This window comes from Primulina eburnea, chromosome 4 (genome assembly GCF_022965805.1).
Source record: "Primulina eburnea isolate SZY01 chromosome 4, ASM2296580v1, whole genome shotgun sequence".
Taxonomy (NCBI): Eukaryota; Viridiplantae; Streptophyta; class Magnoliopsida; order Lamiales; family Gesneriaceae; genus Primulina; species Primulina eburnea.
Genome location: NC_133104.1, coordinates 727,553 through 741,340, shown reverse-complemented (window position 1 = coordinate 741,340; position 13,788 = coordinate 727,553). Strand labels below are relative to the sequence as shown.

Below are 13,788 nucleotides of genomic sequence, written 5' to 3'. Positions count from 1 at the left end.
CTTACCGATATTCACAATAAAAGTAATACTTTCAGCATAAAAAATAATATTTTTTCATTGATTACCCAAATAAGAAATCCGGCTCACAAAATAAGACTCATGAGACCGTCTCACACAATTTTCTACCTTTAATTTATTAGAAATAGAAATTTTGTTTGGTTGCTTCAATTATATTATATATTTTTAATTTTGATAATAAGGTCGGTTTATGCAGATTTACCACACTTATTCAAAAAATTTAAAAAGGGACGATCGTTTCACCTTCTTCTCTAATAACCGCTACAGAAGAGACTTGGATATAGGGATGTCAATGGGTCCGGGTTTTATCGAGACCCACAATAGACCCGCGTGTATGGGGTGGGTTTGGGCATACTAAATGGGTCGTGGGTTGGGTCTCGGGTTCAATTTTTCAGACCCGTCCTGAAACGTCCCGTGTTTTTGTGTTTAAAATGTACTAGGAAATTTTTTATTTTTTATTTTAATTCGGACCGCCCATGAAAATATTTTGCCCATGATCTAGAACATTCGCTAGCTAGCATTTTAAAATCAAGTGAATAGACATGAAGGATAAAATCATCGCATGAGTTACCAAACCTAAAAAGCAATAATCGTGAAACATACCCCCTCTCCAAAACCACTCTAAAGCATAAATAAATGATTTTAGAAATCTTTTAACGTAAAATCATAATCCATAATCATGAGTGCAGAAAATAGTAGAAGCGCTGGTCCTCGGGTTGTGTGCACCTTCAGTCCGGTCATCTCATACGTCAAGTCCTCCCTCAACCTCACCTGCATCCATCACACCTAGTGAGTCTAAAGACTCAACACACCAAATCTTTGTAACGAGTAATATATATAAAATCACATGCAGCAGTGAGAATACTTTTACGTAAAATAACATTTTCGTGATATGCATGACATGAGCCTCACCTTTACCTTTACCTTGATCATAACATAACATGATAACATGACATAATAGCATGGCGTGATTCTTTTCATGTTCATAACTTTATCTTTTCCTTGATTGAATTCAGATCATTAATTGTGACTTTCCTGACGTGACATGACATGACATGACGATGGTACCATCTACATGAAACCACAGTACTGGGCGGCGGGGACATCAGCGAGATAGGGTCGTCAACTGAGCCTTGGCCTATCTTGATCATAACCTCAATTCTTCAAATTCTCATAGTCACAATTACTTCACTTTCATCAATATTTTTCATGTTTTCATCACCTTATAAAAATCATACATGAATATATTTTCTTTTGAAACCAAGCATGCATCATGTATTTTAAATGTCAATTTTAATCATAAAATTTCATGGACATTTAAAATAAATCATAAATAAATCATGAACATTTCGTAAGCATTTAACAACGAACATAATATCATAAAAATAGCATTTAGGGCACTGCCATGACCGTTACTAATTTTAGGTGTAAAAAGACCGTTTTACCCCTAATCGTGACATTTTACGTTTCTGATTTTTTTCTTGATTTCTTGACTCTAACATGTCCCAAATAATTATTTAAGTTTACATGAATTTTTTCGTAATTTTACTTAGCTTAAATAATAGACATTTTCAATTATCTTTACTTGATTATTTTAACGGTGTTTTAATCCCGAAAAATACCAAACTTTAATATAAAATTACTAAATTCAAAATTTAGTCTTTTTATATGATTTTAGCCCTTATGGATCACGACCCGACCCCCGTGAGCCGTTTTCCAACTTTTCTTCATTTTAAAACTCATTTTGACACCTAAACTTCGACCCCGAGCCATCTCTTAATTTTGCCGAGTTACCCTCGGACCATAACGAACCAGAACTTGCCCAACATCCTAAACTTACCGTTACTAATTTTAGGTGTAAAAAGACCGTTTTACCCCTAATCGTGACATTTTACGTTTCTGATTTTTTTCTTGATTTCTTGACTCTAACATGTCCCAAATAATTATTTAAGTTTACATGAATTTTTTCGTAATTTTACTTAGCTTAAATAATAGACATTTTCAATTATCTTTTCTTGATTATTTTAACGGTGTTTTAATCCCGAAAAATACCAAACTTTAATATAAAATTACTAAATTCAAAATTTAGTCTTTTTATATGATTTTAGCCCTTATGGATCACGACCCGACCCCCGTGAGCCGTTTTCCAACTTTTCTTCATTTTAAAACTCATTTTGACACCTAAACTTCGACCCCGAGCCATCTCTTAATTTTGCCGAGTTACCCTCGGACCATAACGAACCAGAACTTGCCCAACATCCTAAACTTACCTACTGGACCATCAAACCATTAAAAACCCTCAGCCAAAGCCGAAAAACGAGGCCCTCAAGTCACTGCATAAGCTGGCCGAGAACACACTTTGCATGAACTCCGTGTTCGTGATCGTGTGAGCCCAGCCGGTGTTTTGCCGCTCGAACCCAACCCATGAACCCTTACTTGGGACCCTAGTGAATCTTCCTAGCTCAGCCCACGAGCCCTGGACCGAGCCCTAGCCCCGAACCAATCGCCCAAAGACTGCACAGCGGGGTGCAACTTCTCGGGTGGGAGTCCTTGCATGCAAGGACTCCTCCCTGCTCTTCGGTTCTGAGTCCTAGCTTGGCTAGGACTCTCCCCAGACCATGAAAAGCCCCTGGCCGAGCCCTGGCCTCAGCCCGGGCCAAGCCTTGCCTTCCCTCATGGAACCCGTAACCCAACACCCATGACAACAGCTTTAAACTTTGTTTCCTAGCTTCCTACGGTTTCTGCCGATCGTGAGTGGGCGAGTGTGGCTGTGATTTACCTTGAACACTTTACCTAAACGTCATGTAACATCATGGCAGTCCCTGAACACAAACAAGACATGATTTGATTCATAGAAATCATTAGTTCATAGCATGAATGTGTAAAAAAACCGAAAATTCTGAAATAGAACTTCAAGTTCTTCGTGCACAAAGAATTTAAATCGATACTATGATGTAATGGATGAGCAAAGGAAGATTTAGGCGTGCCTTTGCGTCGTAAACGCACGAAATACCGATGGCGACGAAGAACGGAGAGAACCAAGGCTACCTTCCCTTAAACTTTTTGAAGGAAAAAGCTTTTTCCCCACGGCCGAGAGTTGCTGAAAGCGCCGAGGAGAACTTTTGTTTTTCAGAAACTTGAGCGGCGTGAGTTTACGTGCAAGGACTAGGTTTTGTGTGTTATTTATATGCTAATTACTTTACTTAATAGGCTTAAGGCCTATTAACTCTTAATTAAGCCCACTAGTGCAAGTTAGGCTTTAAATAAACTCATAAAAATGGTTTTCATAAAAATAGTTAGTGAATTAAATAGCCGGACTGCTCAAAACGTCGCATTTTAGTTGAAAATCCAACACCAATAAAAATTAGTCTCGACGCATAAAATCACCTCAAAATTCCTTGTTTTAAAAAATATGAGAAAACCATCACCCTTATATTAAATAATTAAAATTAATTATTTAATAAAACATTTTACATATTTCAGCCTTTGGTCTCCGTTCCTCGATCGTCACCTGAATATCCTTTTAAAAATACAGTTTAATGCAACCATGCAGAAATTATATTTTAAACATGTCAAAATGCACCACATAAATAATTCATGCAATTAAAACATTTAATTAAAAATACAAAAGAATTTAATAATTGCATGCACATGATTTGCGTGGACCTTAAAATTTTCGGGGCGTTACAATCTTCCCCCCTTAAATTGAATTTCGTCCTCGAAATTCGTTTATCCTTAATAACCCAAAGTTTAGACTTAGTTCTAGTATCCAAAAAAAAAATCCAAGCTTCCACTGCGTTACTCTGATAAAACTCATGTTCTAGAAAGTCCTTACGTCTACTAGGTCCCAATTAATTTTACCTTCTAAATCCTTATTTTCAATTCGTAACTTAAAAGACCCACAATGACTTAGTGATGTTACTATTTTAACCTCGAATTTCAATTTCTCTTAAAATTCTCAAAGTTAAAAGATGGATGGTCATACTTATCGTATATTACTTTCTTATTTTATACCAAAATACTCATCAACTTATAAAATTTAAATCTTAAAATCCCAAACGCATCCGCTAATGCTTGATTAAAATTTCTTATAATACTAAAACCAGGATAACCCAAGGTTTTGAATATTTTTAAAAGTCTAAATCAACTCAATTCTTATCAGTTAACCCATTCAAGTATTGCTTATTGCTAAGCTAGTCCCCAAATTCCGTAAAATTTGCAAAATCAATTCTTAATTTCCTCAAAAATCATCCTAATTGGTCCTTAATTTTCCAAAATCCTATGATTAACCCATAAATTTAGGCATTCTTAATTTCTTTCTACCGGTTTCCCATAACATAATTTCAATAAATTTAAACTTATTTACCCAAAAATCAATGACTATAACAAATTTTACCTCTCATCAAAACTTAAAATTCCAATTTATACATTTTCTTATTTCCAAGTCATTGCAAATCCTCAAATCATTATTTCTCATGAGTAATTCCCAAAAATTTATTCGACTAGTAACCATGATTCATAAATATTTTCTTAAAAAAAATCTACGTGTCTCCAAAGCATTCATAATATTCACGATTAACTTATGACCCAAAAGTAGAAGGTCAATACTAAAATCCAAAAATCAATGTCAACATGCGTTGAAATAAAATAATTTCTTATTCCGCAACGTAACACGTATAAAAATCATGAAGCATATAATCTTTTAGCATAACAAAGTCATGCAACTATGCAGGAAGAAAATCGTTTACCATGCAACCTTAAACACCAACGTCATTCACTTCAAAACGTGTATGCACATGTAGCTCAAACATATAGATCATGTAAACGTGTAAGTAACATCATAAAATCATAATAAGCATTTAAACTTACAACTTTGAGGCTTGACGACTGATCTTTCCGGCACTGATGGTGGCACAACCCTTTACAGAACCATTGGCTCTGATACCAACTGAAACGTCCCGTGTTCTTGTGTTTAAAATGTACTAGGAAATTATTTTTTTTTTTTAATTCGGACCGCCCATGAAAATATTTTAATAAAATATTTGCCCACGATCTAGAACATTCGCTAGCTAGCATTTTAAAATCAAGTGAATAGACATGAAGGATAAAATCATCGCATGAGTTACCAAACCTAAAAAGCAATAATCGTGAAACATACCCCCTCTCCAAAACCACTCTAAAGCATAAATAAATGATTTTAGAAATCTTTTAACGTAAAATCATAATCCATAATCACGAGTGCGGAAAATAGTAGAAGCGCTGGTCCTCGGGTTGTGTGCACCTTCAGTCCGGTCATCTCATACGTCAAGTCCTCCCTCAACCTCACCTGCATCCATCATACCTAGTGAGTTTAAAGACTCAACACACCAAATCTTTGTAACGAGTAATATATATAAAATCACATGCAGCAGTGAGAATACTTTTACGTAAAATAACATTTTCGTGATATGCATGACATGAGCCTCACCTTTACCTTTACCTTGATCATAACATAACATGATAACATGACATAATAGCATGGCGTGATTCTTTTCATGATCATAACTTTATCTTTTCCTTGATTGAATTCAGATCATTAATTGTGACTTTCCTGACGTGACATGACATGACATGACGATGGTACCATCTACATGAAACCACAGTACTAGGGCGGCGCGGACATCAGCGAGACAGGGTCGTCAACTGAGCCTTGGCCTATCTTGATCATAACCTCAATTCCTCAAATCCTCATTGTCACAATTACTTCACTTTCATCAATATTTTTCATGTTTTCATCACCTTATAAAAATCATGCATGAATATATTTTCTTTTGAAACCAAGCATGGATCATGTATTTTAAATGTCAATTTTAATCATAAAATTTCATGGACATTTAAAATAAATCATAAATAAATCATGAACATTTCGTAAGCATTTAACAACGAACATAATATCACAAAAATAGCATTTAGGGCACTGCCATGACCGTTACTAATTTTAGGTGTAAAAAGACCGTTTTACCCCTAATCGTGACATTTTACGTTTCTGACTTTTTTCTTGATTTCTTGACTCTAACATGTCCCAAATAATTATTTAAGCTTACATGAATTTTTTCGTACTTTTACTTAGCTTAAATAATAGACATTTTCAATTATCTTTTCTTGATTATTTTAACGGTGTTTTAATCCCGAAAAATACCAAACTTTAATATAAAATTACTAAATTCAAAATTTAGTCTTTTTATATGATTTTAGCCCTTATGGATCACGATCCGACCCCCGTGAGCCGTTTTCCAACTTTTCTTCATTTTAAAACTCATTTTGACACCTAAACTTCGACCCCGAGCCATCTCTTAATTTTTCCGAGTTACCCTCGGACCATAACGAACCAGAACTTGCCCAACATCCTAAACTTACCTACTGGACCATCAAACCATTAAAAACCCTCAGCCAAAGCCGAAAAACGAGGCCCTCAAGTCACTGCATAAGCTGGCCGAGAACACACTTTGCATGAACTCCGTGTTCGTGATCGTGTGAGCCCAGCCGGTGTTTTGCCGCTCGAACCCAACCCATGAACCCTTACTTGGGACCCTAGTGAACCTTCCTAGCTCAGCCCCCGAGCCCTGGACCGAGCCCTAGCCCCGAACCAATCGCCCAAAGACTGCACAGCGGGGTGCAACTTCTCGGGTGGGAGTCCTTGCATGCAAGGACTCCTCCCTGCTCTTCAGTTCTGAGTCCTAGCTTGGCTAGGACTCTCCCCAGACCATGAAAAGCCCCTGGCCGAGCCCTGGCCTCAGCCCGGGCCAAGCCTTGCCTTCCCTCATGGAACCCGTAACCCAACACCCATGACAACAGCTTTAAACTTTGTTTCCTAGCTTCCTACGGTTTCTGCCGATCGTGAGTGGGCGAGTGTGGCTGTGATTTACCTTGAACACTTTACCTAAACGTCATGTAACATCATGGCAGTCCCTGAACACAAACAAGACATGATTTGATTCATAGAAATCATTAGTTCATAGCATGAATGTGTAAAAAAACCGAAAATTCTGAAATAGAACTTCAAGTTCTTCGTGCACAAAGAATTTAAATCGATACTATGATGTAATGGATGAGCAAAGGAAGATTTAGGCGTGCCTTTGCGTCGTAAACGCACGAAATACCGATGGCGACGAAGAACGGAGAGAACCAAGGCTACCTTCCCTTAAACTTTTTGAAGGAAAAAGCTTTTTCCCCACGGCCGAGAGTTGCTGAAAGCGCCGAGGAGAACTTTTGTTTTTCAGAAACTTGAGCGGCGTGAGTTTACGTGCAAGGACTAGGTTTTGTGTGTTATTTATATGCTAATTACTTTACTTAATAGGCTTAAGGCCTATTAACTCTTAATTAAGCCCACTAGTGCAAGTTAGGCTTTAAATAAACTCATAAAAATGGTTTTCATAAAAATAGTTAGTGAATTAAATAGCCGGACTGCTCAAAACGTCGCATTTTAGTTGAAAATCCAACACCAATAAAAATTAGTCTCGGCGCATAAAATCACCTCAAAATTCCTTGTTTTAAAAAATATGAGAAAACCATCACCCTTATATTAAATAATTAAAATTAATTATTTAATAAAACATTTTACATATTTCAGCCTTTGGTCTCCGTTCCTCGATCGTCACCTGAATATCCTTTTAAAAATACAGTTTAATGCAACCATGCAGAAATTATATTTTAAACATGTCAAAATGCACCACATAAATAATTCATGCAATTAAAACATTTAATTAAAAATACAAAAGAATTTAATAATTGCATGCACATGATTTGCGTGGACCTTAAAATTTTTGGGGCGTTACACGTCCGGATATGGGGCGGGTCCTGGGTCCTATAATACCCACCCCATATATATGTGCATATAAATATTCTAGGGTTTTAGTTTTATTAATTTTTATTTTTTTAGTAGCTCACCTCAACTATAACGATCTTAGCTATTCTTATGTCAACTGTTGCATTTGAATCTGCTTTTAGCAGTAGTGGAAGAATAGTTGGTCCTCATCTTAGTAGACTTAAATATTGTCTACTCACTGATTTTATATTGATCTGTTTAAATAATGTTATGACTTTTTTTGGGGATGTCAAGATTTTTTTAGAGAGCTAGTAACTCTTTTTTTTATGTAATTCTTTATGTCGTGAAAATATTTTGTTTGTTATTATTAAGCATGGTCGAAGACATGAATTAATTTTCCACAATGTTGTATTTAGAGGCTTGTCTGTTTCATGATTCAGTCATGTGAGAAGAAAGATTACTTTTTTATTTTAAAAAAATTCGGGTCTCACGGGTCTACCCGGACCCATTTCGTATTCGAGGTGTGGTGGGTCCGAAAAATATTTAACCGGGGTGAGACGAGTAATGGGTCAAAGTTTTTTTCATGGGGAGGGTCTTGGGTTTAGCCAAACCCGCCCCATACCCGCCCCATTGACATCTCTACTTAGATACCTGCAAGTTTGACTGCTTACAATCTTCTTATCCACGATGAGAGAATGCATACCCTTTTTATGTATTATGTGAATGAGGAGCAATAATTTTTTTAAATTTTATGGGGAGACAAAGAATGATACAAGGAATTTCCGATATAGAAAAAAAGTTGAATGTGTGACTGTAAAAATGAGCTAGGTTCGTCGGGTCAGTCCGTCACGTCATATAAAATAGACGGGCTGAATTGATGAAATATCAATTCATTTGTAGACGAGCTCAACGGGTTGAGATGGGCTAACCATTAAGATCAGGGTTTTATTTGTTTAGTTTATTTATTAATTTATGTCTGAATGTACGTTTTCATACCGCCCAAAGTAGAGACACACACATAAAGTAAAACATTTCTCTTTACCCATGAAGGATCAAATGTTTTTAGAATAATTGATGAAGCTGGAGAGGGAATAGGTGGGTTCAGTCCGCCTAACCGCGACCCAAAGTGGATTGGAAAATTCTTAACCCGCCTAATGGTGGGCTGCCCGCCCTCGTCCCACTTAATGGTGGGTTGTAGCGAGTTAGCCTGTTCTGACATTTCTAGTAAAGAAGTTGGTTGGTAAAAAAGATTTCATTGAGAGAAAAACCAATAAAAAATGATGTCAGAATAATTTCGATAGTTATATCAAACACAAAATAACTCATTTTATCAAACGATTATCCATATATATTTAATATGACTATCCATCATATTCTATACTATTTGTTTCAATTTATGAACCAAGCGAGACCATACCATAGTAGATAATAGTAATAGCTAAATAATTAAATGAGTTGTAGAGCTCATCTCCATTTAGTGTTCCCATTATTCGAAGCGTGGACGATTCGACTAATTAAATCAAATTATTAAATTAAAAAAAATAACATGTCCAATTAAAATTTAATTAATATAAAAAAAACAAATATTATTTATCTAAAGAAAAGAATTTTCTAATTTTCGACCGTTACATTACCTTTTATTTTTTGGTCATATATGGACGAAGATACGCTCCCCCCTTTCCTTTCGACCATATAAAATCACAACTGTTGTCTTGTTGGGATTCAAAATCAGAAAATCGAAAATTTAAAATTTCGCCGCATGTGCATGTGCTGTTTTTACTGAGGATCCGAGGTAGAAATTTCAAATCTCGAGCAACGAAGGAGCACGTGGCAGGCGGCTATTGGTGGAAAACTTGGAAGAGAGAGTATACAAGGTTCGAGGATATGGGAGTTTGAATTTTGTATCGTCTTCTCTCCGCCTTTAGTATACCAGATGCATTTTCCTTTCTGACTGTATGTGAGAGAGAGAGAGAGAGAGAGAGAGAGTCGAAACCGTTCGAGTTCCGGCGTCGTTTTCCTGTCTCAGGTGAGACCCGTGTGTTTTTCTTCGTCATCTTCCCTTTGTTCGATTCTTCTGGATGTGAATATGCTGTTGGTGCATAAAAGATCCAAACTTTTTGACACAAAAATTATGTGAAATGGAAGAGACATGCTTTGTTTGGGCTTGTTGTCCTGCTCATTGTGTGTGTAGTGTGTGTGTGTGTGTGTGTGTACACTTAATGTATCTCTCTCCCTGGCACGCAGTGAATGTGTAACTGTGTGGAAGAAATGGGATTCAGCTGCTTATTGTGAGATACATACAGGAATTCTTAACGATGTGACACAATTCGTAGTATTTACTAATTATAGAATTCACTGTATGTGGAAATAAATTAATTTTTCTTGTAATTTCATCTACGCAAAAGTAACAAGAAGTCCAAGAATAGAAGAAAATTTATTTGAATCTGGGATTTTTCTCGTGATTTTAAATTTTGCCCTTTCTTTTTATGTGGAAAATACTTATTTTTCCCCGAAGGTAAGTAAAATGGAGTTGAAGAACAAGGGGTCGTCACACTGGTGGTGGTTGGACAGTCCCAACAAGACTAATCTGAATCGGTCCCCGTGGCTTCAGTCCACGCTTTCGGGTAAAAACATACTCTTTAACTTTCCCGTCGTGTTCCATTCGTTTAATTTTTAGATGACGTTAGGACTGTTGATTTTGATTTATCCGGCTTAAAAGTTAAGGCTTTTTTAAACACTTGAACTTGGTGATGATAGAATATTGAAGTGAAATGGCTATGAAATGTTTGGTTGTGCTTTATTATAGTTGCTCTCCAAGATTTCATCGATGAGCAGAAAAAGGAGCATTCTTTTGGGTGTGACTACAAGATTGGTTTGTTCTGCCGGAATTAAAATCCGACTGCTATAATATCGTTTGTCACCCGGAATACAATTCTTGGCTGTACGAGTGTAATTGCTGTTCTCCTCACATCATCTTTTACCATCTTTCTTTGTTTTTGGATCAATTCAGGGCTGTTGAATATTAAAAAGTAGGATATTAAGTTTATGAGTACCGCCTGCTATTTTAATCAAGTATTCCTTGTTGAACATATCTTAGTTCATGTCTGCGTGTATTTCCTCGTTTCATAAGCTGTGTAACCAGCGGATTTAGAATGCATGTCGTATATCATATCATGCTCAGGTCATGGCATGCGCTATTACTGCAGAGAGATGAATGTGTGATCCATACCAGCTGGAAATTCTTCACGTAGAGTAAAAAATCCCAGAGCACTTCCATGAAGAAATTTACAGGCCCGTATATTGTTAGTAGATGTCACCTTTCACTTCGATGACCATCTAGACCCTTCCTAATTTTACTGACATTTCACATTTTCTTTCACTTCGATGACCATCTAGACCCTTCCTAAATTTACTGACATTTCACATTTTCAAAGAATTTATATTTTTCCGGTAACATGATGTTCTTTTTTTGCAGAGCTAGACGAGAAAACTAAAATGATGCTAAAGCTAATTGAAGAAGACGCGGATTCTTTCGCCCAACGTTCAGAAATGTACTTCAAGAAAAGACCTGAACTCATCAGCATGGTTGAGGATTTTTACCGTAACCATCGTTCCCTGGCGGAGCGATATGATTCCATAAAACCTGAATCCGGAACTCGGCTCCAGTCTCCATGGTCATCTCCATTATGTTTCACCAAATATCGTCTAGAAAAATCATCGAGCCTAACTGATAAAGCATACGATAGCTATTCTGAGGTGTATGGACCTGAAGAAACCGATGAATCTGAGGTTGAAGATCCAGAAGAAGAAGAAATGGTGCAAGAAAATATTGAATCCGAGGCAGAAGAAGTTTCGAGTGTTGCTGTGGACGTGGAACTGATGAGTCTGCGGGCAGAAGTGGAGAAACTTAGAGAAGAGAAAGAGTTGAACACAAAACAACTAAGTCAGAAGGATGAAGAGAAAAGGGAGGTCATCAGGCAGCTAAGTCTAGCTATAGATTCACTTAGGGAGGAGAATACGAAGCTAAGGAAGATTGTTGCTGCTAGAGCTACTCCCAAGAAAGAATGCTCCATGGAGTTCAAGAACACAAAAGGCAATTTCCTTGGAAGATTGTTCAATGGATTTGCAAAAACACCGGTTAATATAGTCGCTCTTTAGTGTCCGTATTTATGTTCACCATTATGTATGATATTAGGAATTCCAAACCATTATGTATGATATTAGGAATTCCTTTGGAACTGCAATCAACTATGTAGTGTGTGCCATATGTATTCTTTTTTGTGTGAAGTTCATTTACATTCTATTCATGTTTTGCATCAGTGAAGCATCACTTCAATTTCTTGATAGATCTTATATAAAGTTTATAAAGTTTTGTTGCAGTCGAGCGCCAAGAATTCGACCTTCATCACCCCTGATTGATTCCATTGATCTTATCAAAAGTTTCCGACCTTGAAATCAGACTCAAGTTAAGTCGGTTCGATACTCTTTAAACTCCAGCTGACTGACATATGCTAGAATTCAAGATTATTTGTAATCGTGTAAAAAATTGTATAATTTACCCAAAATGTATAAAATTGTTATCTCAGCTAAGGTCTCTAGTCTGTGAATTGTGCAGAAATTTTGTAAAATTTAACAAATATTTTAAAAAAATATTGAACGTTGCAGATATATCTGTTCATGCTTTCACATCAGTGAAACGGGGAACATCTCATACCCCATTTCCGCTAGCAAACTCTATTAACTAACAACTACAAAACAGGGAAACAACAATGATTCAAAATCTACACAAATAAGTAGATATATCGAAAAGGGTTTTAAAAAATAGAAAAAGAAAAAACTTCACACCTCACCACCAAGAAACACTAGCCATGAACCCGAATGCCACAAAACACAAAACCACCACCGAATTCAAGAAACCTTGCACACTCAGCCGAAATGTTGAAGAATCTGGCAAAGTCCCAGTTGGACCGAATGCCACTTCGGGGCCGGAAGCCTCCATTGCGTCAGGATTTGGTGGGCTTGGACTTGAGGGTATGATAGGGAGTGAAGAGTCACTTGGAGAAAGCGCAGGGCCACCAGGGGAAGGAAAGAGAGGAGTAATATCAGGAGACAATGCTGGTGGCGCAGCTAATGGAGAGAAGGGATCAGGCAACAACGCTGGTGCTGCAGAAATTGTAGAGACTGGCAGTTCTTTCTGTACTGAAAATGATGGTGAAAATGCCATGAAAAGGGGAACAAGAATTATCAAGAACTGTGTAATTGAGTAAGCCATTTAAGTAATGATAAGGAAATTCAGTAGCCTCGTGTTACTCTGGCTCAAAGATCAAATCTTTTTGCAAGATTACTGAAATAAATGCAGTTGTGTTTATCAAGAAATGAATGGATGAATGATTTGTGGGGTGGAACCATGTCACACAGAGAGTTTAAAAGAGTGAGCAAATTATTGGGCCAAAGGTGATAGGTGGCGGGATGTGACTGGGGGAGACGCATGTTGGAACAGCCAGACATGTGGGAGAAATCGACAAGAGTAGATAAATGCATTTTTTTTTGTGGGAACACATGCATAGTGAATTGGTTGGTCCTGTCTTTTTCCTAAATGGCCGTATGCAGACATTCACGAGTCCGTGAAATTCTTGGCTAGGTGAAGCAATTTGATTTCTAGATGGAATAATTTGAAAGAATATTTGACCTGTTTCTTGGTGTTCATTTTTCATTTGAAGAGTTTTTGGCTTACTTGCTACTAAAACGTTTAACTTGGAGAGTGTTTTTTGGGCTTTCTTGGCGTTAAATACTAACTCCAATCACATGGTCTATGTTGAATGAGGTGTCTAAAACTATGATCATTTGGTATATTATATTAGGAAAATAACCAAAATTCATTGGACCTTTAGTTGAAATGAGAAAAGGGCTTTCAAATTTTTCAATTAAAAAACTAACTGGTGCACGTTATTCAACCAAGTTGAATT

The 13,788-nt window shown here is 36.8% G+C and overlaps 1 protein-coding gene across 1 annotated transcript; it reads left to right on the top strand.

Moving 5' to 3' along the window:
- Nucleotides 1-9,557: 9,557 nt before the first annotated feature.
- Nucleotides 9,558-12,125, top strand: LOC140830420 (protein NETWORKED 3A-like). Its single transcript, XM_073193698.1, has 3 exons — nucleotides 9,558-9,848; nucleotides 10,338-10,446; nucleotides 11,298-12,125. The coding sequence occupies exons 2-3, from the start codon at nucleotides 10,347-10,349 to the stop codon at nucleotides 11,978-11,980; spliced, it is 783 nt and encodes a 260-aa protein (XP_073049799.1). The 5' UTR covers nucleotides 9,558-9,848; nucleotides 10,338-10,346; the 3' UTR covers nucleotides 11,981-12,125.
- Nucleotides 12,126-13,788: the final 1,663 nt, after the last annotated feature.